The sequence below is a fragment of the Kwoniella shivajii genome, chromosome 1, assembly GCF_035658355.1.
Source record: "Kwoniella shivajii chromosome 1, complete sequence".
In the NCBI taxonomy this organism is placed as follows: domain Eukaryota; kingdom Fungi; phylum Basidiomycota; class Tremellomycetes; order Tremellales; family Cryptococcaceae; genus Kwoniella; species Kwoniella shivajii.
The window spans coordinates 3,595,819-3,616,602 of NC_085908.1; the positions used below are offsets into that span (position 1 = coordinate 3,595,819).

The 20,784-nt window shown below is 44.1% G+C and overlaps 8 protein-coding genes across 8 annotated transcripts; 4 read left to right on the forward strand and 4 right to left on the reverse strand.

Moving 5' to 3' along the window:
* Positions 1-234: 234 nt before the first annotated feature.
* Positions 235-4,020, reverse strand: IL334_001331 (uncharacterized protein; the record flags this gene model as incomplete). The annotated part of the gene is made up of 12 exons (XM_062933088.1): positions 235-1,106; positions 1,194-2,002; positions 2,054-2,214; positions 2,269-2,336; positions 2,391-2,496; positions 2,556-2,886; positions 2,965-3,058; positions 3,117-3,182; positions 3,262-3,372; positions 3,448-3,635; positions 3,712-3,842; positions 3,976-4,020. The coding sequence occupies 12 exons, from the start codon at positions 4,018-4,020 to the stop codon at positions 235-237; spliced, it is 2,982 nt and encodes a 993-aa protein (XP_062789139.1).
* A 497-nt stretch (positions 4,021-4,517) lies between these two features.
* Positions 4,518-6,364, forward strand: IL334_001332 (uncharacterized protein; the record flags this gene model as incomplete). The annotated part of the gene is made up of 6 exons (XM_062933089.1): positions 4,518-4,620; positions 4,680-4,792; positions 4,881-4,965; positions 5,028-5,064; positions 5,202-5,448; positions 5,783-6,364. 6 exons carry the CDS (start codon positions 4,518-4,520, stop codon positions 6,362-6,364), a joined length of 1,167 nt encoding a protein of 388 aa, XP_062789140.1.
* A 677-nt stretch (positions 6,365-7,041) lies between these two features.
* IL334_001333 (uncharacterized protein) lies at positions 7,042-7,680 on the reverse strand (the record flags this gene model as incomplete). The annotated part of the gene is made up of 3 exons (XM_062933090.1): positions 7,042-7,111; positions 7,231-7,518; positions 7,643-7,680. 3 exons carry the CDS (start codon positions 7,678-7,680, stop codon positions 7,042-7,044), a joined length of 396 nt encoding a protein of 131 aa, XP_062789141.1.
* A 443-nt stretch (positions 7,681-8,123) lies between these two features.
* On the forward strand, positions 8,124-11,764 carry IL334_001334 (uncharacterized protein; the record flags this gene model as incomplete). Its single annotated transcript, XM_062933091.1, has 10 exons — positions 8,124-8,364; positions 8,428-8,514; positions 8,569-9,906; positions 9,966-9,994; positions 10,049-10,146; positions 10,228-10,358; positions 10,416-10,755; positions 10,822-11,208; positions 11,287-11,365; positions 11,468-11,764. 10 exons carry the CDS (start codon positions 8,124-8,126, stop codon positions 11,762-11,764), a joined length of 3,027 nt encoding a protein of 1,008 aa, XP_062789142.1.
* Positions 11,765-12,059: 295 nt separating this feature from the next.
* IL334_001335 (uncharacterized protein) lies at positions 12,060-12,573 on the reverse strand (the record flags this gene model as incomplete). Its single annotated transcript, XM_062933092.1, has 4 exons — positions 12,060-12,163; positions 12,223-12,269; positions 12,326-12,432; positions 12,496-12,573. 4 exons carry the CDS (start codon positions 12,571-12,573, stop codon positions 12,060-12,062), a joined length of 336 nt encoding a protein of 111 aa, XP_062789143.1.
* Positions 12,574-13,991: 1,418 nt separating this feature from the next.
* IL334_001336 (uncharacterized protein) lies at positions 13,992-15,653 on the forward strand (the record flags this gene model as incomplete). Its single annotated transcript, XM_062933093.1, has 3 exons — positions 13,992-14,254; positions 14,335-14,716; positions 14,775-15,653. The coding sequence occupies 3 exons, from the start codon at positions 13,992-13,994 to the stop codon at positions 15,651-15,653; spliced, it is 1,524 nt and encodes a 507-aa protein (XP_062789144.1).
* Positions 15,654-16,012: 359 nt separating this feature from the next.
* On the forward strand, positions 16,013-17,589 carry IL334_001337 (uncharacterized protein; the record flags this gene model as incomplete). Its single annotated transcript, XM_062933094.1, has 10 exons — positions 16,013-16,022; positions 16,089-16,194; positions 16,240-16,340; positions 16,393-16,406; positions 16,457-16,548; positions 16,601-16,663; positions 16,804-16,973; positions 17,022-17,310; positions 17,359-17,458; positions 17,524-17,589. The coding sequence occupies 10 exons, from the start codon at positions 16,013-16,015 to the stop codon at positions 17,587-17,589; spliced, it is 1,011 nt and encodes a 336-aa protein (XP_062789145.1).
* A 221-nt stretch (positions 17,590-17,810) lies between these two features.
* On the reverse strand, positions 17,811-20,563 carry IL334_001338 (uncharacterized protein; the record flags this gene model as incomplete). The annotated part of the gene is made up of 17 exons (XM_062933095.1): positions 17,811-17,949; positions 18,017-18,092; positions 18,147-18,217; positions 18,280-18,311; positions 18,356-18,478; positions 18,536-18,776; positions 18,858-18,934; positions 18,981-19,095; positions 19,145-19,285; positions 19,344-19,372; positions 19,416-19,540; positions 19,645-19,772; positions 19,817-20,056; positions 20,120-20,189; positions 20,245-20,317; positions 20,377-20,441; positions 20,530-20,563. 17 exons carry the CDS (start codon positions 20,561-20,563, stop codon positions 17,811-17,813), a joined length of 1,779 nt encoding a protein of 592 aa, XP_062789146.1.
* Between the last annotated feature and the right edge of the window lie 221 nt (positions 20,564-20,784).

Genomic DNA, 20,784 nt, shown 5'->3' on the forward strand with positions numbered 1-20,784 from the left:
TTGATAAAAATGTTATACTCCATCTCGATCATCTTCAAGTCATACAACCAATATCAAATGTACTTTCTAAAGCTCTATCAGACAACACAGAGTTCACCTTAAGAAGATTCCAATATATACAACATACTTTGATCTAACTATCTTACCTTCCTTCCCTTCATTAATGTCTCTCCTATGTGTAGTCTGAACGATTCGGCTTCCACTTGAGCTCCCTTTCAACTTTCAAGGATGTAATTATAATTCCAAATCACCATTCAGTACACCTTCCCAAAATTCCTCTTCCATAGTTTCCATTCCCAAACCTAAATCAGAAGATCTTTCCGCTCGATCATCGTCGTCGATTGCCATATTGGCTTGTCTGTTAACATTACCACTACCGTTACCGTTACCATTACCGTTGCCATTCCCATTTCCATTTCCATATCCATTTGTCCTTGTACTTGGTTGAGGTTGGAATTTCGATGGCACTGATGGTAGAGGTGGTGGTGGAAATGGAGGAGTTTGTGGGGAACGTGGATTCAATTCCAATGAAGCTTCATCGGTATCTCCTTTATCGTGTTGAGTAGCAATCCATAATCTCTGTTGACCTGGACTTAAAGCATTCTCTGTCCTACGATTAGACAATGGAGATGTACTTGGTCCACCTGCACTGCTTATACTATTTGCGTTCCTTATCATATTCGGATTTGGGATTCTCACTTTTAGTGAGGTCGACGAGGCAGATGATGAGCCGTTATCAGTGGTATTGGGTGTTGGTCTCCAATGATCATTTCTTAAACCTCTGTTAGGAGGATCAGGAGGGTTGTTAGGCCGGCTATGTGAGGAAAAGGACTGAGAGGACGATGAATGCGGAAGAGAGCTAACATGGGTATTAGGAGATTGAGACGTAGATGTGGAAGCTAAATTACGAGCTGAGAGTGATTGAGGTAAGAGTAATGGTCTAAGAGGCAGATTGAAGTTGGCTCTTGGTTCAGGAGGTCGAAGAGATATCGGTTGAGATAGATGAGGCTGAGGCGGAGGAGGACGATTATCGAATGTCGATCGACCAGAAGCATATGAAGAAAATCCTCTTGCGTTTGAATCGGGTCGTAATCGATCGATTGGATCTGCGAATTGACGAAAGAAGAATAATCAAGAATCAGAAACAACGCTCTTTCTTCCCAACATCTGAAAGATTTGAGAATCCAACCAACCTTCTCCTGACCATTCCTCTGATCTCGGTCTTTTTGATGAAGATCCGTCTCCAGCCCCATACCCTGGAGCATTTCTTGGTCCAGTCGGTGGTCTTTGTCCTCCGAATCGACTATTCGTAAAGCCTTCCTCGTACATTTCGTCAAGAGGATTCATCCATATTCTGTTTCCCACACCACCTCTATCTGTATTTGTTACACCGTTTGGTGCGCCGTTAGGCCGAACTGCCGATCCTGCTCCTCGATCATTCAGAGAGGGAAGGGGATGACTCGAGTCGACGGCGTTTCGACTCGCGTATGCGGAGTCCGGTCCTTGAAAATATTGCTGTTGAGAAGCAGATGGTGGTTCATCTGTTTCATCTCCATCTTCTTCTTCAGAATCGGATATGGTGAGATCGATAATATCATTGGCGGGCTGTATAGAGGATCGCGATGACGATGGTCCAGCAGTCGCAGGGGTAGGAGCGGGTGTAAGCCGGGGTGGGAGTGCAGATGCGACGGGGGTAGGTGGTGGTTTGTTGCCATTTACTGTTTTAGACAAAGGTTGTTCGTCTTCATCGTCATCGTCACTATCCGACAGTAATTCCACAATCTTCCTCTTGGAGCTAACATTCTCTGTTGCACCTCCGTTCGATAGAGGGGATGGAGCAAGATCTGGTTTCTGATCTACTACAGGTGGTGCAGCCACACCGTTTGTCGCCATCCAAGTTGCCGATCCATACTTATTGTCTTCTGTATGCCAGTCACCACTGGGCTCGAGGATGACATCGTCCACCGAGTCAGGACAAGCGTTCAGTATTGACAGAACGTAACTGTATAATGATTAGCAAGCTGAACTTCCATGCAAACCACATCGGACATACCCATCAATGATCAGATCTGGAAACTGTAGCTCTTTCCCACAATGTGGACAATGCCACTGAGGATGTTGAGCGTTACTCTCGATCCACCATTGTGCATCAAAGCATTGTATATGGGTACACTTTGACGATCGGACAGGCCGTGTCATTCGCATGTATGCGAGCTGTAGGGTACACGGTAAGCTCACATAGCGACGACGAGGTTTCGTTACACTCACAGGATCCTTCAGTGACATTACCGATGTACCCACTACGATATCATCATCTTCCTCCTGACGTCTCTTGACTGAAACAGAAAGTCAGCTGATCTTCGTTTTCCTATGCACTGGCTTTTACGTACATTCCGTTAATGACGCTTCCACACTAGTCGGTTCCAATCCTTTCAGACGATTCAGCAGTTCTTCCTTGGTTGTCATTTCAGCGAATACGATCTGATAGAAGAATCTCTAAAAACCATTCGCCATTATTAGTTACTCATTGGATACAGCCGTGATCGGAAAATCACCTTTGCGACATCTTTCCTTTTCCCAACTGTAGGTCCTGAATGACCTAAAGCTACAGATGTCATTCTCCCCGGTATTCTTGATAGACCATTTGCACCTTTCTCCAAATCGAATGGCGGTGCACTGCCTGCTTTCCCCCTTAAACCCTTCTCCTTGAATGAAAGTGGATAACCATCTACCATTATATCGGGGTTTGAAGGATACTCTATCGGTATTGATCGATTTGTGGGAACTGATTGACCTGGTAGAGGAGGCATTCCTGATGGTTTGAAGTGATCCGATGAAGTACAGAATAAGCGAACAGCGTAACGTGGATGAGAATTTGGATTATCCCTATATCAATTTGATTTCCATACAATCAGCAAATCAATCTTCCAACACCAACAAAAGGAAAATAGAGCTATAATTTACCTTGACATATTCAACCTTTCCAATACATCATTCGGTATCGAGAAGTTGGTTTTCCTTTCCCTTCTAACATGCGAGTTCTCGTTATGTGAAATATCTATTCATCAGTCGCCATCCATTTCAAAAACGAAACTCACCTGGAAGCATCTCAATACTTGTCAGAGCTTTGACAGGTTTCCACATTGGATTGGGCTTCCAATCTTGTAAAGTCGGAGGTTGGCCTTTGAGCACGACAATGACGACGACGGCGAGATTATCAGCTAAAAGTGCATGTCTGATAGATATCGACGATAGACTTACGAGAATAATTAGCTTGCCAATTTGATCCGCTTGCTCTAGAAGGTCCAGCAGGATTATATGATCCAGGATATCCATTCGTTGAAGAACCCACTGGCGGACGACCATAAGCGCCTGATAAACCGAAAAGTCATAAAATCTCGTCAGCACATGTAGTCTATTACACATCTACTGATCGATTTGACATACTATTACTGGAAGTTGAATGATGAGTTGACGAACTTGCGGGGACACCACCAAAAGTCGGAGCGGGAGCAGCAGCAGGAGTTGCGTAACTTTTGTACTGTGGTGTACCTCTTTGTTCACATGCTAGTCTCACTTGACCATATGTTCTTAAATCTCCAGTAGCTTTCATTCTTGCAAAACAATCCTGAACTCTATTCGCCGAAAAATAAGAACTCATCTCATTAGCTACAGTCAACTTTCACTGAGTTGATATTGGGATATAATCACCTAGCTACTATATCAGCTTTCCTGTCTGAGCTTCTAACATAACATTGATTTCGAGATTGAGCTTCGATGATAGAAGCGAATAGTCGTAGTGTCGGCACAGTCTGTCTAGGGATATAATCATTGACGAACCACTAAATCATCGATGATGAGTCTTTATCAGCTCATCCGCTTTGCGTTGGTGGTATAGGTCAGCAGACGGACAGTTTCCATCGACGGCTTCACGTTCAATGGATTTATTTGACATTGAGAAAATCAAATACTCACAGGATAGTCATTCCAGTCCGTTTGAAGGCCGGCTTGATTAGACATTGCCGTCCGTTTCTTCGCTATGTCTCCTGTCCTAGGTTCAGATCAGACGCAATCGACGAAACAGCCTGCAAGTTCCCTGGAGCCCTTAACGGTGAAGCACTGAAGCTCTGAGGCTGTTGAGGCTTGACAGAGTGAAGGATCAAGATAGGTGGCAAAGGTAAAAGATTGTTATAGTGTTGTAGTTTGTAAATAAACATTTTGGTCGATGATGATATTCGTACGGTGGCAGAAAGGAGAAAAAGTTATGGTGTATGGTCTATGGTGTGGAATTTTGATCCCGTCATCCTTGTAAAATGTGGAGGAAGACCTCATTTCTTTCTTTATTTTGAACATTATTCACAGATCATCAACCTCGTTCAACACCTCGTTCAACACCTAGTCCTGTACGAGACTGTCTGAGAGAGACTACACGATCTGAATCAGACTGGCAGCGAAAGACGAGTAGCTCCACAAAGTTTAGAGCTCATCAACTCATCTCAGACAAGATCCCGAAAAACATGTCCGAATTAACCACTACCAAACCTTATGATGACATGAACAAGGAAGAGCAGGATGCGCATGATGCCAATGAGAGAGAAAGGGAGAAAGCCGAGCAAGCTGGTAAGCAAGTTCCAAATCCCCTTGTAAAGCAAAGCAAAGCGATCTGAACAGATCCTCAGCTCTCCCATATCAGTGGACTCAGGATCTCAACACTGTGACTGTAACAGTACCTTTGCCTAAAGGTACCAGAGGGAAGGATCTCAATGTGGTAATGGGGAAGAAAAAGCTCAAGGTAAGTCAACAGATTGTTCAGCTAAGAACAGGAAACACCGGAAATGAAAATGTCAGAATCGGTATGCTCATCTATATTGATCTTATAGGTTCAACTGAAATCATCCAGTGAACCTATATTGGAAGGTGAATTATTCAACGATATAATCTCAGATGACTCTTCTTGGACAATAGGTGAGTGAGCACGACACAGCTTAGTCTCATGATGAACAGAACTGATGTCTCAACGAATGCAGACGACAGCACCCTTAATGTCGAGTTGGAGAAGTTATCGTGAGTTGATCAATGCAGGTTTTCCGCTTTGATCCTGAATTCTTTACCCTTGACCTCTGTGATTCGATGGATGGTACGAGTACTCGAACTGACAGTATGATTTCCTCGCGTGTTCATCTTGTATTGGCATGTAAAAGAGCACATATAGCCTCACATCAATGGTGGCCACATGTCCTAACCCATCATCCCAAAATCGACACTACTAAGATAGTTCCTGAGAATTCCAAATTAGAAGATTTGGACGGGGAAACAAGAGGGATGGTAGAGAAAATGATGTTTGATAACAGACAAAAAGCAATGGGTAAACCTACTTCTGATGAATTGAAAAAACAGGAGATGTTGGAAAAATTCAAAAAAGCTCATCCCGAAATGGATTTTAGTAATGTAAGTCACTTTGTTTGCTTTTGTATCTCAACCCTTTTGTTTTTCAGACTTGTCATAATACGACGATTCATTGTCCGTGCTGACACTCTAGTGTTTTGCTTGCTAGGCAAAGGTCTCTTAGGTCGTAGATACTCAATTTATCGATCATACTGTTTTTAAGCATATGCATTTATTATCACACTAGACAAGCTTCCTTTTTACTGTCTGATCTTGTCTCAGATCCTGATCAATCCTTTTTCACCGCCCTTTTCGATATACCAATCATTCAAGGAGTACAACACTATCGGCCTCCTTTGATACCATCACAGCGTAAAATTGAATATCCTGGCGATAGTTGTCAAACGCACATATCTCAGTACTGAATGATCAAGTCTCGTCATTACACCTCTTCGTTAGTATTTATTACTTGATACTGAAAAATAATTCAGGAATGACAATCTACCTTGAAAAAGCAATACTGGAACCGACAGTGATAGTAGCAGTAGTGTTTATCTTCCTGTTCTTCTCCGGTGATATAGGCTCGAAATCATCTTCCAAACCTAGGGAAACACGAGACTCACCTGAAAGAAGAAGTAGACCTGAGAATCCCACACATGAAAGTAAGAGAAGTGATGGATCGCCAAATAAGAAAGATGGTGATGATGAATCCAAAAAAGGAAATCCCCAGTCAAAAGATCCGTCTTCACAATCAGAGACGGCGCTCACTTCCCAGACTCCCATCACACCTTTTACTTCGACAACAAATGATCCTTCCTCAGCTACCACGAATGAACCGACTGCAACTTCAGCGGACTCGGATGATCGGAAAACAGGATATACAACTGATGCAAGTTTCCAGTTGTCCGATAAAGTGAATTTGACACTTAATAACCATGATGGTCGTCCGGTAAAAATCACTTACAAGGGTGGTTCATGATTTGGGAAAAGACATGACCTGGAGAAAGAAATTATAGATGATGGGTATTAAGATATTCGTCATTATGAGAGCTAGTAGGATACAAGAAGCGATGGATTATTCGTTTCAAGGATGAAATCTCTGTACTGAAGGATAGAGTCGGAACGAACTTTCTGCTATATGAATAAATGCCCTGTCCGATGTCTGAAATAACGATAAAATCGTGATTCAGAGCACCTATTCAGCAAAAGCACATACAGCGCCAGACTGCAATGCAGTAGGTCAATCATTCATCATCCCGAGTCCGTCCATCACCCATGCCATCAATGTTAGGTGTCAAATAGCATCGAAGACGGCGGAGATTTGCATCCGAACTTCACAAAATCTGCGAACATTGCTACGTCAGGATTTGCTTTGGATCGAGTCAGAAGTGCTCCTATTTTGCAGATGCAGCTTCCACAGAGAGAGGCGCCCGTTGCGTCAGCAGAAGTAAAGTACCACTCTCAAAGGTAAGGGATGTACCAGGCATGTCTAATTTGAGTGTTTTCAAAGGCTTGAATAAGATTGAACCAAAAGCGAAGGGTCAATTACTCTGAGTAACTTGCTTGATGTGATTATAGGGGGGTGACTCGGTGTAGACACTGCTCATTTCTTGACAGGATATGCGATATGTGATCCATCTCTACTATATGTTATATCTACACATCACTGGCGGGTTCAAAGTATTTCCATTGATCAGGTTCTGGGGCTTGTTCCAAATTCTCCCATCTATTCGTCATCGCAATACAATCAGCATTCGTGGGCATGAGATAAAGTGACAAAATGGAAAGTGAAGAGATATAACATCGATACATTGTAATCGATGTCACGAGGAATGACAGACTCACGATTTCCATTCAATCATTTTACCTACTAAACCTTGTTCCGCTTGAGCTTCTTCGATGGTCAATTCTACGATTTTACCTAATTCACTTTCTACTTTACCGATATCTTCTCCTGATTGTTCTACGATCGATAATCGGTGTTTTGTCAATGCTTCTGTAGCTTGTCTATACACTGATGTCGGTGGTAAAGAAGATAAAGATGTTAAAGTGGAGTTGTAGATTGATTTGAGGGTTGGTAGTGGGTTGGCATGAGGTTCTACTCCTGTCAAGCCTGTTGACACTTTGATCGGTCTATGAGATAGTGTGGATATGTTAGCCTGCTCATTCTCTCATCTGACCATAAACAAGACTCGTTCCGCATATTCAACAGAAGAGAGGTACAAACCCCCATCGACGACAGATGGCTAGAACTCACTGCAAAGCGGAAAGAAGGACTCGAGAAGCTCGGAACATGATGTTTATGCTCTTGAGGATTTGCGCAGGTGAGTGATGAGCTGGATGATGAGATTGACTGGTTCTCTGTTGTCTGTCAATGTGTGATCTTTTGTGGGTTCCAAATGGGGTTATTGGAATGTTGGAAATCAAATCAACAGCGATTGGAGGGGGAAGAGGATGAGAATTCAGCAGTGAGCCTTTCAGCAGTGAGCCTGATATTGAGCACATGGACGACGGAAGCAAATGAGCCTAGGATGGGAAGATGCTTGTTTTTATCAGGCTCACCCATGGCATACTTCGTCGCGTCGGGGAAAGGTACAAGTTTACTTTTTTGACCGAGACACCATCCCATCTCATCTCCTACGTTTAGTAGAGGATACTCGTATATTCCAGATTGGGGGGAGAGAGAACTATTAGACATAAGAAGGCGAGGGAATATGATATCCCGTTGATTGGCAGTCATGAACTCTTCTCCACCACCTCCTTCATTCACCCTTCCTCCACTCCCTTCGTCCGGCAACTTCCTCCTGACTCCTAGTCCTACCCCATCCCCGAACACGGAGCAAGATGGATACGATCTTACTCCTACTCAAAAGGGCAGGGCTGGTCCGAGTCCCAGAAAGGAGAAGGGAAAGGGAAGATCAGAAGCTCACGTGAATGAGCATGAAGGCAGGATCTCAATGTATGTAAAGTTGTTCGATGGTAAGATGTTCCAATCCTACGGCACAAACAGCGCAAGTTTAGCTAACATGGTGGCTTATTCAGAAATGATAACTACTGTAATGACGTCGGAATCGTATCTATTCACTCCGAGAGAATTGTGGGTGCTCAAAAACATCTTGAGTCTAGCATGTAAGCTTTTGCTGGCTCATGTTATCGTGCCCAGCTGATCTCATCTGAGCAAAGACGAACCTCATTATCTGCTTACACGGTTACTGCTTCGACGACCATGTAAGATACATCCATATTCTAACCTGGTCAATGCGTATTCAGCGGAACTAGGTGAAGAAGGTGTGAAACGAGCTATGAAAGTTTTATCTCGACCTCTGGATATCCCAAAAGAAATCGTTGATTCTGAACCTCAAATTGAAGAACCTGTCCCTGGTCCTTCCAGATTACCTGTGACACCACTTGGTCCGACTAAATCATATCCTACACCATTATCCAACAAAGCAAAGGGAAAACAGCGTGTGGATATCAAGTTGAAACCCTGGGCTTCTCTTTCATCTGGTTTAACACCCGACGAAGAAAAAGCGGATCCTGATCTAGCTGAAGCTTTGAAAGAAAGTCTTTGGGCAGCAAAAGTTGGTAGAGTAGAGATTGATGATGAGGGAGTCACGATTGAATCACCTCCACCGGCGGAGATCCAATCTAGGAGTCGATCAGTCTCAGGTGGATCTACAACTCCTTCGATTTCAAGCACTGAAACGAAAACTCCTTTAGTGGAAGAATTCTCCTTAACTCCAAGACCACCACCTCCGATACGTACTCTTGCTCGAGGAGAGAAGGAGTTGTCATTGGATGATATCATGTCATGTATATCCGCGGAAGATTTGAAGAAAATCGCTAAAGCTAAGAAAATACCGCCTTCTGCTTTGATCAATCGTGAATCTACCGTCACTGCATTAAGAGGAATGGCTAAAAAGCAGACTGTATTAAGCTTTACACCTATGAAAGGAAAAGGGAAACAAGGTGTTTTGCCATTTGGCTCCAATTCCAATAATTCAAATACTAGGATTACATCGGAATCACTTCTCGTTAATCAATTATTACCGTTTCTTGGGCATTCGGCAATACAACTAAGTTCAGAATTACATTCATTGATAGCTAGAGTGAATTTGATATTCTCAAGAACACCTCCTTTGACAGCTGGTGGATCATCGTTGATGCTCCCATCCATATTGGTCACTTCCCATAAACGTAGATATCCAGATTACGGTACACCTACAAGATCGTTAATCTGGTCGACGAGAGACGATTTGCTGATCTGGGAAAGGGCGGTCAGCTGGGAAACGATAGTTTCCGATGCGTTAGGTGAGAATTGGGCTGAACAAAGGAAAACTCCATTACCTGGATTTGGTATTAATAAGCCTCAATTGGGGAGAACGGAAGGTGCCAAGGTTGTCAAAAAGATCTGGGAAGGTGTATGGGAAGTTTGGAGGGTTCTTGTTCAGGGCAAAGGTGGTGATGAGGTTGATTATGGAACGGAAAAGGGAGGTTTGGTGGGCGATAGGTTTAAAACTGGTACGTTGGTCTCTGTGTGTATCGGTTGGACAAAGTATCAGCTTATAATCATCGGATAGGCCATGTTCTCACTAGGATCGTCTATAAGGTGAGCGGAGTTCTCTGCGTAAGTTTAGAAAGACGAAGCTGACATCTCTGACAGGGGGCAACTGCTTTGGGTATATTGCACGAATACGATGCTGAATGTATGGTCCTGAGAGCTTTGCTTGCGCAAAGGCGATGGAGGAGGAGTAGAAGAGGGTGAGTTCTCGCACTGGCTAAAAGCCTAGGATTTGTTTGTGTTGACAAGAGCCAACATGCTGATCATGTCATGGTGAATAGAGCTTGGTATGATCGTCTCGCTTTAGTCTTGATGAATCACTATAATGCATCCCCTGAAGAGAAAGAAGAGAAAATGCGCGACGCGACACAGGTCTGTATAGATGGCTTATTGGATGAGGACACACATATGAGTGAGCCGCTTTGGCATTGGAAGAAATGATAATAGAAGCTCAATATGCCGACGGTAGTCTATCGACCAGCACTCTCACGTCGGTTGACTCGATTAGAAAACAAATTAAATCTTCCCTCAGACGAAAGACACATCTCGTATGCATCTTTGAATAAATGCGAAACAACTGAATTGACCGCGCCGAGAGTGTCCGAGAATATGGGTCAACCACGTTTTCGCTCTAGATCAGAAAGTATCAGAGGAGATAGAGAAGCTAGCTTGGGAATGGGAGATGAGGAGTACAAAGCTGGAGGGATCGGTATTCAGCAGACCGGTAAATCAGTTTGGCTTGGAAGGGAAGGTGAAGTCACTGTTGAAGGCTGGGTACTGGAATGGTGGGAAGCTAAAGGATATAAAGGGTATGTTCAGCTTGATGATCCGAAGTTCCGTTGCAGCGCAGGGCTAATGAGATGGAGGTCACCTAGCTTTCACTCCGAATCATCAATCTTGACGACCCTTTTCACATTGTTGATGTGGCCCATTCTGTTTTCCCCACTACCAGGAGCATTTGAAACACCATACCAAACCGCACCGTTAGATCTAGGTGAAGATACATTCGCACCTTCAAGATCGACTGCAATCGAGAAGCGCTTAGAAGAAATGTCTATGACCACAAAAGCTTTGCAAATGCTCCAGGAAACTGATGAGAGGGAAAGACCAAAATCGACATGGGCAGTTGGCGTAAATTGGGAATATGGGTATAATGACTTGAGAGAGATACTAGAGTGTATGGGCGGTAGATCAATCTCGGGAGTCTGTAGAATGTTGGCAGAGGAATATAGGCATAGATGTTCGGGTGTTCCTGATCTAATGTGAGTCATAACAGGTTTCTTGAGCTCAATTACGAGATGAACAAAGACACTGATAATGTCACACGCCTCATTTTGCAGAGTCTGGAATCATGATAAGATGGAAGTCAGATTTATAGAAGTCAAAGGTCCAGGTGATAGCTTATCGGAAACTCAGAAAGTGAGTAAACGTATGCGAACCCTGCTAGTTCCATATCCGTCCTCTTGTTTGGCCAGGACAAAGATAAGTAATCCTGATCGGTATGCTTATATGCCGTCATAGGTATGGATAGATGTCCTCTTGTCTTCCGGTATACCAGTTGAAGTTTGTCGTGTGAAAGAGAAATTTGCAACCTCGAACCAGATTGAGAAGATCAAAAAGCGTAAATCATCCATGACGCCAAAAGGGAAAGATAAGAAGCCTAGGAAGGAGTATGAAAGAACTGAAGAAGGTGATTACGTCGATGTCGATGATGGCAACACTACCAAATTGGATGAAGAAGACGAAAGGTGGGAAAAAGAGGATGAGTTGAGACAAATAGGTGAAACTAAACTTGACGGAAAGTGGGAAAGGAGATAAGCTCATGTCTTGCTTTTCCTACTCTCTGCCTTCGCTGTACAAAGTCAACGAATAATATTGTTATGTCCAACGATGCTTATATTTTTTTGATTGTACACTTATGATGTTGTATACAAAAATGATGCACGAAATCTGAAAGTATTATCGATGGTGATGAAAGTGTGCTTGCTGTACACTCAATGAGACACAGCCGCACGATACGAGATGATGATCTCAACATGGATGAAAGATCCCATTTCGGGTATTGATGATACTTCTCACGCTGATACATTCTCATATGGCTTGGAATACTGAATTACTGGGTCAAACCGTCATTTTCGTAACTGGCAGAACCACCTTTTTGTCCAGCCTCGACAGCTCTCTCGTGATCACCTCCGAATCCGTGATCGGAACTGACACCTGCACGAAAATGATGTCAGTAGGTGACCATTGATCAACGCAATGGGGAGTAGACATACGTTTATCTTGTCCACCGTCTTTCTTCTCACCACCATGAGCGCTAGGTCTAATGGGTTGTGTTAGCTGCTGGACCAACCGAGAAGCGCACATAGGATGACTTACTTGTAAGTTCCAGTATCTTCTCCGGTACCTTCAGTGACTAATCTAGATGTTCCATCTCCTTCCTCTATGAATCCTACGCCTTGGTTGCCGTGAGATCCACCTCCATTCTAAGTCGTTGACATGTCAGCGTGAATCCTTGAAAAAGTACGAGCGATGCTTGAGAAACATACCTCCTTGAATCTCATGTCTGGAGATCCATCGGCAGTGGTGTGAGATTCGTTTGAGTGACCAGGTTGAACAGATGACATTGTGATTGATTGTGTTTATTTGTTTGATAGTATAGATGCAACCGGGAGAGATCAATGATATTGGTAGATTATATATCTGTGATTTTGTGTTGGGTTCTTGGATAGGTGGAATACTCGTAGCGTCATTTTGTGCTCACTTGTTGTCTTTGATTTCAAGACAATCATGTGATGTGACCATCGAGACTTGTTTGGGCATCATAAATTCATAAAATGCGTCATTTCAACGTCACGATCAACACATACACATACTCCTTACCTGGATGCACATGTGAGTTTATTCACAACCACCGGAAGCAAGTATAACATCTCCTCTTATGGCTATTGGCCATAGATTTCGATGTTGTATCCCATGAGATGTGGATCGATCGGGAATTGAGAACATTACATGTACGCAAGTCTGACTCAACGATGTCAATGTCATAACGAGACTGTATCACGTAATTCGAATACATCACATCATCAAAGCAGCCAAGAGTCAGCTCCTCATCATACTCTACTACGAGTACTTGATTAGAATCAGATCGATCAGAATTCCCGTGCCAATTGGTTAATATGACGATTTTGACGTAACTGAATGACTGATGTGTTCGTGCGATCAGCGTTGGAAAGTGTAATCAGCGGTCAACCCCGAACGATGTGAATGCATCTCGTAAATTGCCTTTTATAAGATGGTGATTAAAAGAATCGCTTCATGACTGTCAGAACTCCATTTGTTCTTCTCGAAGGTACTCTTCGGTTCGGCACTCAGAAGGAGGCTGCTTCAATTGGTCTCCAAATTGGAGAATGAACATCCAGCACACAGTTAAGTGTGCTTAACAAACGCCAGAAAAACCCTCGAAGTCATTGCTCGCTAATCACCTAATCCCAAATATGGGCGATTGGCAGTCAACATGTGTAGGAGCAGATGTCGATAATACGATCCGACTTTGGTGCAGTATAGATTCACTATGAAGGTTGCATATAATCAAAGGTAAGAGAGAAAAGTGATCCTCTAATAAGCAGAGTAACTACGGAATTTGGTCTACCAACTACGGACACTTGTGAGGTGGCATTATTTCAACAATAGACGCCAAGGTCGGACCAAAACACCAACCATCTTCATTCATACCCCTTAATTGAAGTGCAGCGTCTTCTTCCTTGCTGGGGAGAAGGTGGGCGGACAAATCTCGGCTCAACGGTACTCAAATGCAATTCAAGTCGGTTAAACTCGGACTGATTTATGGTAACAGGTTAAACGGCTAAACTGTTCAACTGCAAGATATCATTAGATATCTGTCGTTGAGTCGTTGAAGTCGTTGAACTCGACATATATATATATATTCATACTGACGTCGAAGAAATGCATATTTATACCTGGATGATTTACTGAAGAAGAAGATCCTGAACGTTAAGCTACTTGGAATTACAGATTAATCAGTATGATTCAACTCACAGTTGGTCTGTATCAAAGTCCGGTATATCTCTGTTCTGACAACAGCGTTGATGGCCTGGTACAGCTCTCTGGGTATGTGCGAATGAGAACCAGCCAACCTGAGACAGTCAATTCGCTTCATGTGATTTTATCGGTCAGCGTCAAAACAAGGCGTTCACTTGGACGAAAATGGACTTCGCCAATGCCTATAGCGAGTTATGAATCCGTCGTCATCGAACGGGATCGTAGGATAGAGGCTGGTGAATCCAGGTGAGTCTCGTCCTGGAACAGTAGTCAAGTCGTGAATACATCGCTGATACTTACGTTCACCATTGCCTATGCTTTTACAGCTTTGATTTCAGTTTACAAATATCAGATCAAGTTCCACCTTCTAGAGATACTCAATTTGAAAAAATAACTCATTCACTTCACGCTATCATTCCCAACGAATCACCATCATACGTGCGGAGACCCCTCAAAATAAATTGGCAGGACAGATTACCATTATCGATATCGGTTGCATCCTCTACCATTCGGAAGAAGATGTCCAGGAAAAGAGGTTCTCAATCGTCTCATCCCGCCATCTTACCTGCCAAAACCATGAATTCGACCGATATTCTGGTCTGCGAATCATGTTTTGACTCTGAATATGGCCTGTCGTTCCCATGGGAAAACCATACTGAGATCGAAAGTGTAGGGGCAAAGGTATCAATCAGTTGTGATAGCAGTTCGGTGGGTGAGAATTCCATTATGTTTTTGATCTGAAGCTCAATCGCTGAATAACCTTCAGATGTTACTCGGTTCTCCCGCAAACATTCACCTACATTTACACGAGTTGCCACCTAGCTTGATCGTACACGGATGGAACATGTCTCTTATACAGATAACAGAAGCTCCAAAAAGCAGTTCAGAACACACTTCATCCCTTTCGGTTTTCAAGGAAGAGTTCTTAATCGGGAAAGGGGGTGACCCATGTTATTCCCGCCTCCCCGAACGAACAGCAGCCGTACTTGGCAGACCCGAAACAGGAGCCTATTTGTGGAAAGGTCCTAAATCCGATGCTGTCGATGACGAAACGGCACGAGGAAATGAAGCGCATTCCTCATCGTACGATGGAGATCTACCCGTTCGACTACCTTCGCCTGTTATTGGTGGTACACCCTCGTACCTAGGCAGGGAGAACTATTCCTCAGTGGAACATCGCCTCCGGCTAACTCTATTTTTTTCGGTATTCAACCAGCCTTCACAAAGAATTCCGTCTCCTTCGAGAGACTCACTGCCTGAGACGACTTATATCACCAACTGGGATTTCGTAAGGCCAATCAACGTCCTTTCAGATTCATATTACGTTGAGAACACACCACTACCATCTTATTCTCGGGATTCGAAACCGTTTTTCCACCACGAAGAGAGGACCAAGGATTTTGACCGAGCAAAACGTTTCGACTCAATGCTCTTACCCCGTATACTCACGATAGCAGAGTTCGATGGAAGATTCACGCGACCGGTGGCTATGGAGCCAAAGAGGTTGATTGAAGCCGCCGCGAACCATTGGGAAGAGACCGGAGGCCTTTGTGCGTGCTTCGAAGATCATTCCCCCGAAAGCCATATGGACCCAACCGCAGGTCTCGTTCCGTCTCTGTTGTCAGGAGAAAAAAATAGGATTTGAATAATCACCTGAATGGATATGCTCTGATTGGATTATAATGTGCAGCTAGTGTAAAAGATATTATGCACTTGATTTTCTTACTCGTATGGAACAGGTTACTCGTATCATTCAGATTGGATTTTCAGGCTCGGATGCCGACGCCTACCGAGAGTCGCTGAGGTCATGCCGAGCTCGCTCGGTCTCATTTGCTTGCACATTCCGATCCATCCAAAGCCAAAAATCTCGGTGTTCTTTTCTGGATGATCTAGGTATACCGAGTCGTCAAGATTTGAATGCATATAAAGAGCAGAGATTGAATGCTCCACTCAACGAGATGTCAGCAAGTCAGGACACCCTGATACGTAACAGATCGATATACTATGAACGCGTGTGAGTGACACTTGACACACATTCAAACAGTCTACTCCAGATCCGCGCTCAACTTGACGATAACAGGTACAAACGCGACCTGCAACAACCAAATTGGGTCTCCCAACCTTTTTTCGGGGAATATTGAAGCTGCGAACTATGATTACTTGGTCAACAAAACGTCGACATATGTGTAAGTGGTAGATCTGGACTTGGCGCCATTCTGACCACATGCCAGTTTTCTCGCAACATTCTCCCTTGTGACTGTGCTGCATATTCTTCTTGGTATCTATTGGAGAAAGTGGTGGACGCTGTATACCCTCTGTATTGGATCTATGTGTGAGCTTGAAATCCCAGCGACACTATGGTCCAAGCTAACGTTCTAACACAGTGGAATCGATTGGAGTGAGTATCGATATTTACGTCGATACTGCCACAATTGACTCGTGATTCAGTGGGGAGGACGATACTGGAGTGCGAAAACACTCTTTTGGGATCCAACGAATGGGGGATCGTGGTCTAGTGATGATCAAGGTTTTATTATGCAGTGAGTCTTCACATCTTGTGACGCATGATCTTTCGCTCATTGACGTGAATAGAATCGTTTGTCTCATTATTGCACCCACGTTTTTCTCTGCAGCAAATTACATTCTATTAGGAAGGTAAGTCTCTCTTGCTATGGAGAGTACAGCAGGCTCACTGACACCTGGGACTTGCTTACAGTCTAGTAAAGCTCACCGGGTACGAAATCGAGGCGTAATCATGACGCCAACGATACTTCGCTGACTGGATTGTCCTTCAGATCTCAATACAGCTCGATTACCGCTTCTTCCTTTTCAAAGGTGTTTACGTTTGCCGATTTTATCTGTTTACTGATACAGTGCATTGGTGGAGGAATGGTCGGCACTGCTGAGACTGATGAAGGTATGAGGAATGGATTACACGTCATGGCTGTGGGAGTCATCGCTCAAAGTAGGACACTCTGTTCCGTCGTGATGAGAGAAGCTGACTGGTATGAAGTTGTTGTCACTGTTATATTTTCCATCTTCTTCGCAGAGTTCTACCTGCGATGCAGCCGCAACCGTCCTGCCATGAAGACTGTCAATTTACTTGCTTGGCTCAGATTCTTCAAGAGGTGTGCAATGCCAAGCAAATCTTCTTCGAGCTCGCCAAGTGGAACTATCAGTGAAGCTGAAAAAGGATCTCAACCACTTATGACTGACCAGACGCCGTCCATGGTACAAGGTCCGCAAAGAATCACTTGGCTGCAGGGGGCATTGCTAGCGTCCAACCTCCTTGTTCTAGCCAGGTATGTATATTGAAATCAGCCAACTGAGTGTAGCTAACAAGGTTATAGATCAACCTATCGAGCAGTAGAGCTTCTCAGTTTCAGCCCCGAGAAGCCGGGAGCTTACGCAGACCAGAACCTGTTCATTGCTATGGATGCTTCTTTGATGGTCAGTATACCACTTAATTAATCCTCCGCAGCCTCCGTATATTCTGACAAATTTGTATTCCTCAGCTTCTCCTCCTTGTTATATATGTTGTAGCTCACCCCGGACTTCTAGATGGCCGAAAGCTGTTTTGAATCACTTGTCGTGACAAGTCGCCATCGACGCGGTAATGAGAAGGAAATTAAAGATCTGAAACCCCTATAGGGATTATAGTATCACATTGTGTTCAGTATGCTCTGTAAGCGGATTTTTCAGATTTGAGCCTCTGGTCGTGCAATGCGTATCCAAGTTATATCATTGAAGAAATCGAATGTATAATACTGTATATGCCAGTACAACCCTGAAGTGATACAATCTAAGCGGAAGATAGGCTGTTCAAATCCGGCTGTAAAGTTGGATTCTCATGACTCTCAGAGCGCATGACGTCTTCATCAGGATCGACATCACTAGGCGGAGCCGCTCTAAGCTGGGCAAGACCGCCAATTTCGCCTTGCCTGGATCACAAAACGTGCCACCGTGAGCAAGTATCCACACGCTGATACAAAAGACGATACGACTTACACCAAAGGAGAGTGCATCGCCACTACTGTCAATGTTTGAATGATAAGATCGATATCGGAATCGAGGGCAGCAACAGCTATCGTGTTATCAGTGAATTGATATGTAAAGCAATAACACCAATGATGCTCACCAATGAATTCGCCTTGTCTGTTTAATCGCTTTACCTCTCGCATGAGGATCTGCGCTGCTAGAACCCAGATGCTGAGATGTCATCAGTATAACGCAGAGTTCCTTTGCGTTGATGGTTTTTCTCAAAGACTCACGTATAGATCGAGAGACTCATATTTGCGAGATCCTGTTCGATGATTTAGTATCACTTAGAGTACATCGAACACTCACCATAGGAGCCATCAGTCTCATCGAATCCACCATTCGACGAACTTGATTGATAGCTGCATCGTTTGGGACATCATAGCTATTTAAATCAGCCGCAAACATCCGCGCTGCACAGAGGATGAAATGCTGATCCGTTCAATCAGTTTGTTAGCTCGTCTTTTTGCATGCCATTCATCAACCCACCAGAGTCATCGCAGGTGAGGATACCATTTTGACACCTTCCACGACGGTGTGCATTGTTTTGAGATGGGGAGGTATTCGCGAAGCGAAACGTTCGATCGCCTCGGACAATAGGAAAATTGGGGGACAAGCGGACACCGTCGAGGCTAATATTTCTGATGAATAAGACGATGCTTCATCGATCGAAGTGTGTATGCCTTCTCGATTACTGAAACGCTTTTCTGGAGATTCGTACAGCTGTAAACTGGTATAATGCAGAAGTATAATCCCCTGTATGATATATCCGCTGATCATAAGCGACAAAATTCGTTTGAAGCGAACTCACAAGTCAGACTGGGTTGCAGACGAAGAGCTGGACGTGCTGAAGAGATCGGATATATACCTATCAGGTTGAGGAAATGGCTAAATAGACTATTAGCATAGATCGGGATCCATAAGCGGTACTTACTTCTCCATATGTGCTCCATGGCTTCGGTAATGGGGTTCGAATAGAACGCGGATCAAATTGTGCTGGCAAGCCTGTAGCGATCGAGGCGCAAAGATCGAGCAATACTACAGACCAGCTGAAATAGTGTTATTCGAGAAGACCAGAACAAAGTTATACAAACTCACAAGGCGTAGATAGAATCCGCTAATTCTACTATATCTTTTGGCCAACCGGCCATCGGTCTTCTTTGGCGCCTCAGATAGACTCTTTTGCAAGGATGCAAAGTTGAAGATGGGATCTGATCCAAACAAGCGCCTGCAGCAAAGCTGCGACCAAATCAGCAACGTCGAGATTTTGAAGAGGTAAAGAGAAAAGAGCGCTCACCGACAGGCAGTACTGCTCATAACTATTGCCTGTTGTATCATCAACACGAGTACTCAACTTGCTGCAACTCACCTCGGCTTCTCTACCTTGACCCCACAGCCATTCTGCCAGGAGAATGCAAGCACGCATCAAATCTAACATAAACGCACCTAGCGTAGACAGGTCTTTCAGGGCCGAGTTAATCCCTGTTTCTGATTCTAAGAAGAAGGTACTTTCTCGTCTACGCACAGCTTCCAATGGAGAGGCTCGACATATAGTGAGATACTGATCAATATTAGTGTCTACCAGTTTCATTAAGAACTTACCATAGCATTCAAAAGAGCCGGATGAGGCTTTTGGCCAGGATCAGGGGATGCGAGTCTTTCGTAAAATCGAGCAATATTCATCTCCAATCCCGATGCGGTTTGATTGGTAAAGTATAGCCACAGACTATGCAGACAGTCAGCAGACTGATTGACCGATGTGTTACATACCAGTGGTCCTTGGCCGCCGCGTCAAACGGTGGTGGTTCCTGCCCTTCACCGCTTACACTTGTTGAGATTGGGGTATCTAGCAGCCACGAAAGGTCTAACTCCGGCAGCGGTTGATCTCCTTCCGTACCAACGGATGGTTGAAAGGACTGGATGGTAGGTATGTGGAGCGTGGGATGGACCGAGACGGTCTGCGAATGGGTAGAAGGCGAAGACGCATGCTGATCATGTACCCGCGCTTGGCTGTGGAGAAATCATCAGTGTAAGCATAGCAAGGAGTAAACGGGTTAAGAACGCGACGCATACTCTTCATTTCCTGAATCTGGACGGGTGATTGGCGTCTCTTCAATAGACGATTCAATCCTATGTCCAGTCTCTAAAATGAATGTTTAACAGATCCACACTATATCCCTCAATGGAATATGACTAACTGGGCGGTGGATATTGGCATTTCTTTCCGTGTCTCATGCAGGTCAAGCAAGATGGCTTTTCTGCTCCGCAACGCTAAAGGAATTTTCAGCAATTTATTTTCGCTCTGTAACAGTCTAAGGCTCAATACTCACCACCTTTCGTACTTTACAACCCTCACAAGCCGAGCCCCTAAGTACTTTGGAATCAGCGCAAAGGGCTGTAGATAAGACGGACGCCAATCTCACTTGGCAAGTGGACCTAAAAACACCAATGAGCACTGACTTAAACCAAACCAAGATGCTCACGTATGTCTGTCACTCTCGGTGCACTGGGACCCATGGTCACTGTATATCTCGAAAGGAAAGCGACCAGTCGGTAGTTCAGGATATACTCGTACTGAGAACAAGGATAAGATATGTTATGCGCGGGAATGAACCAAACACCAAACAGGCCGAAAGGGACCCCGAGCTCAGACCGAAGACCACGTGGAAGCGTATGTAATTGCAGTAAAGAAACCCCCAATACACTCGCTGTACCATATGTAATGCATTTTGTGTTGA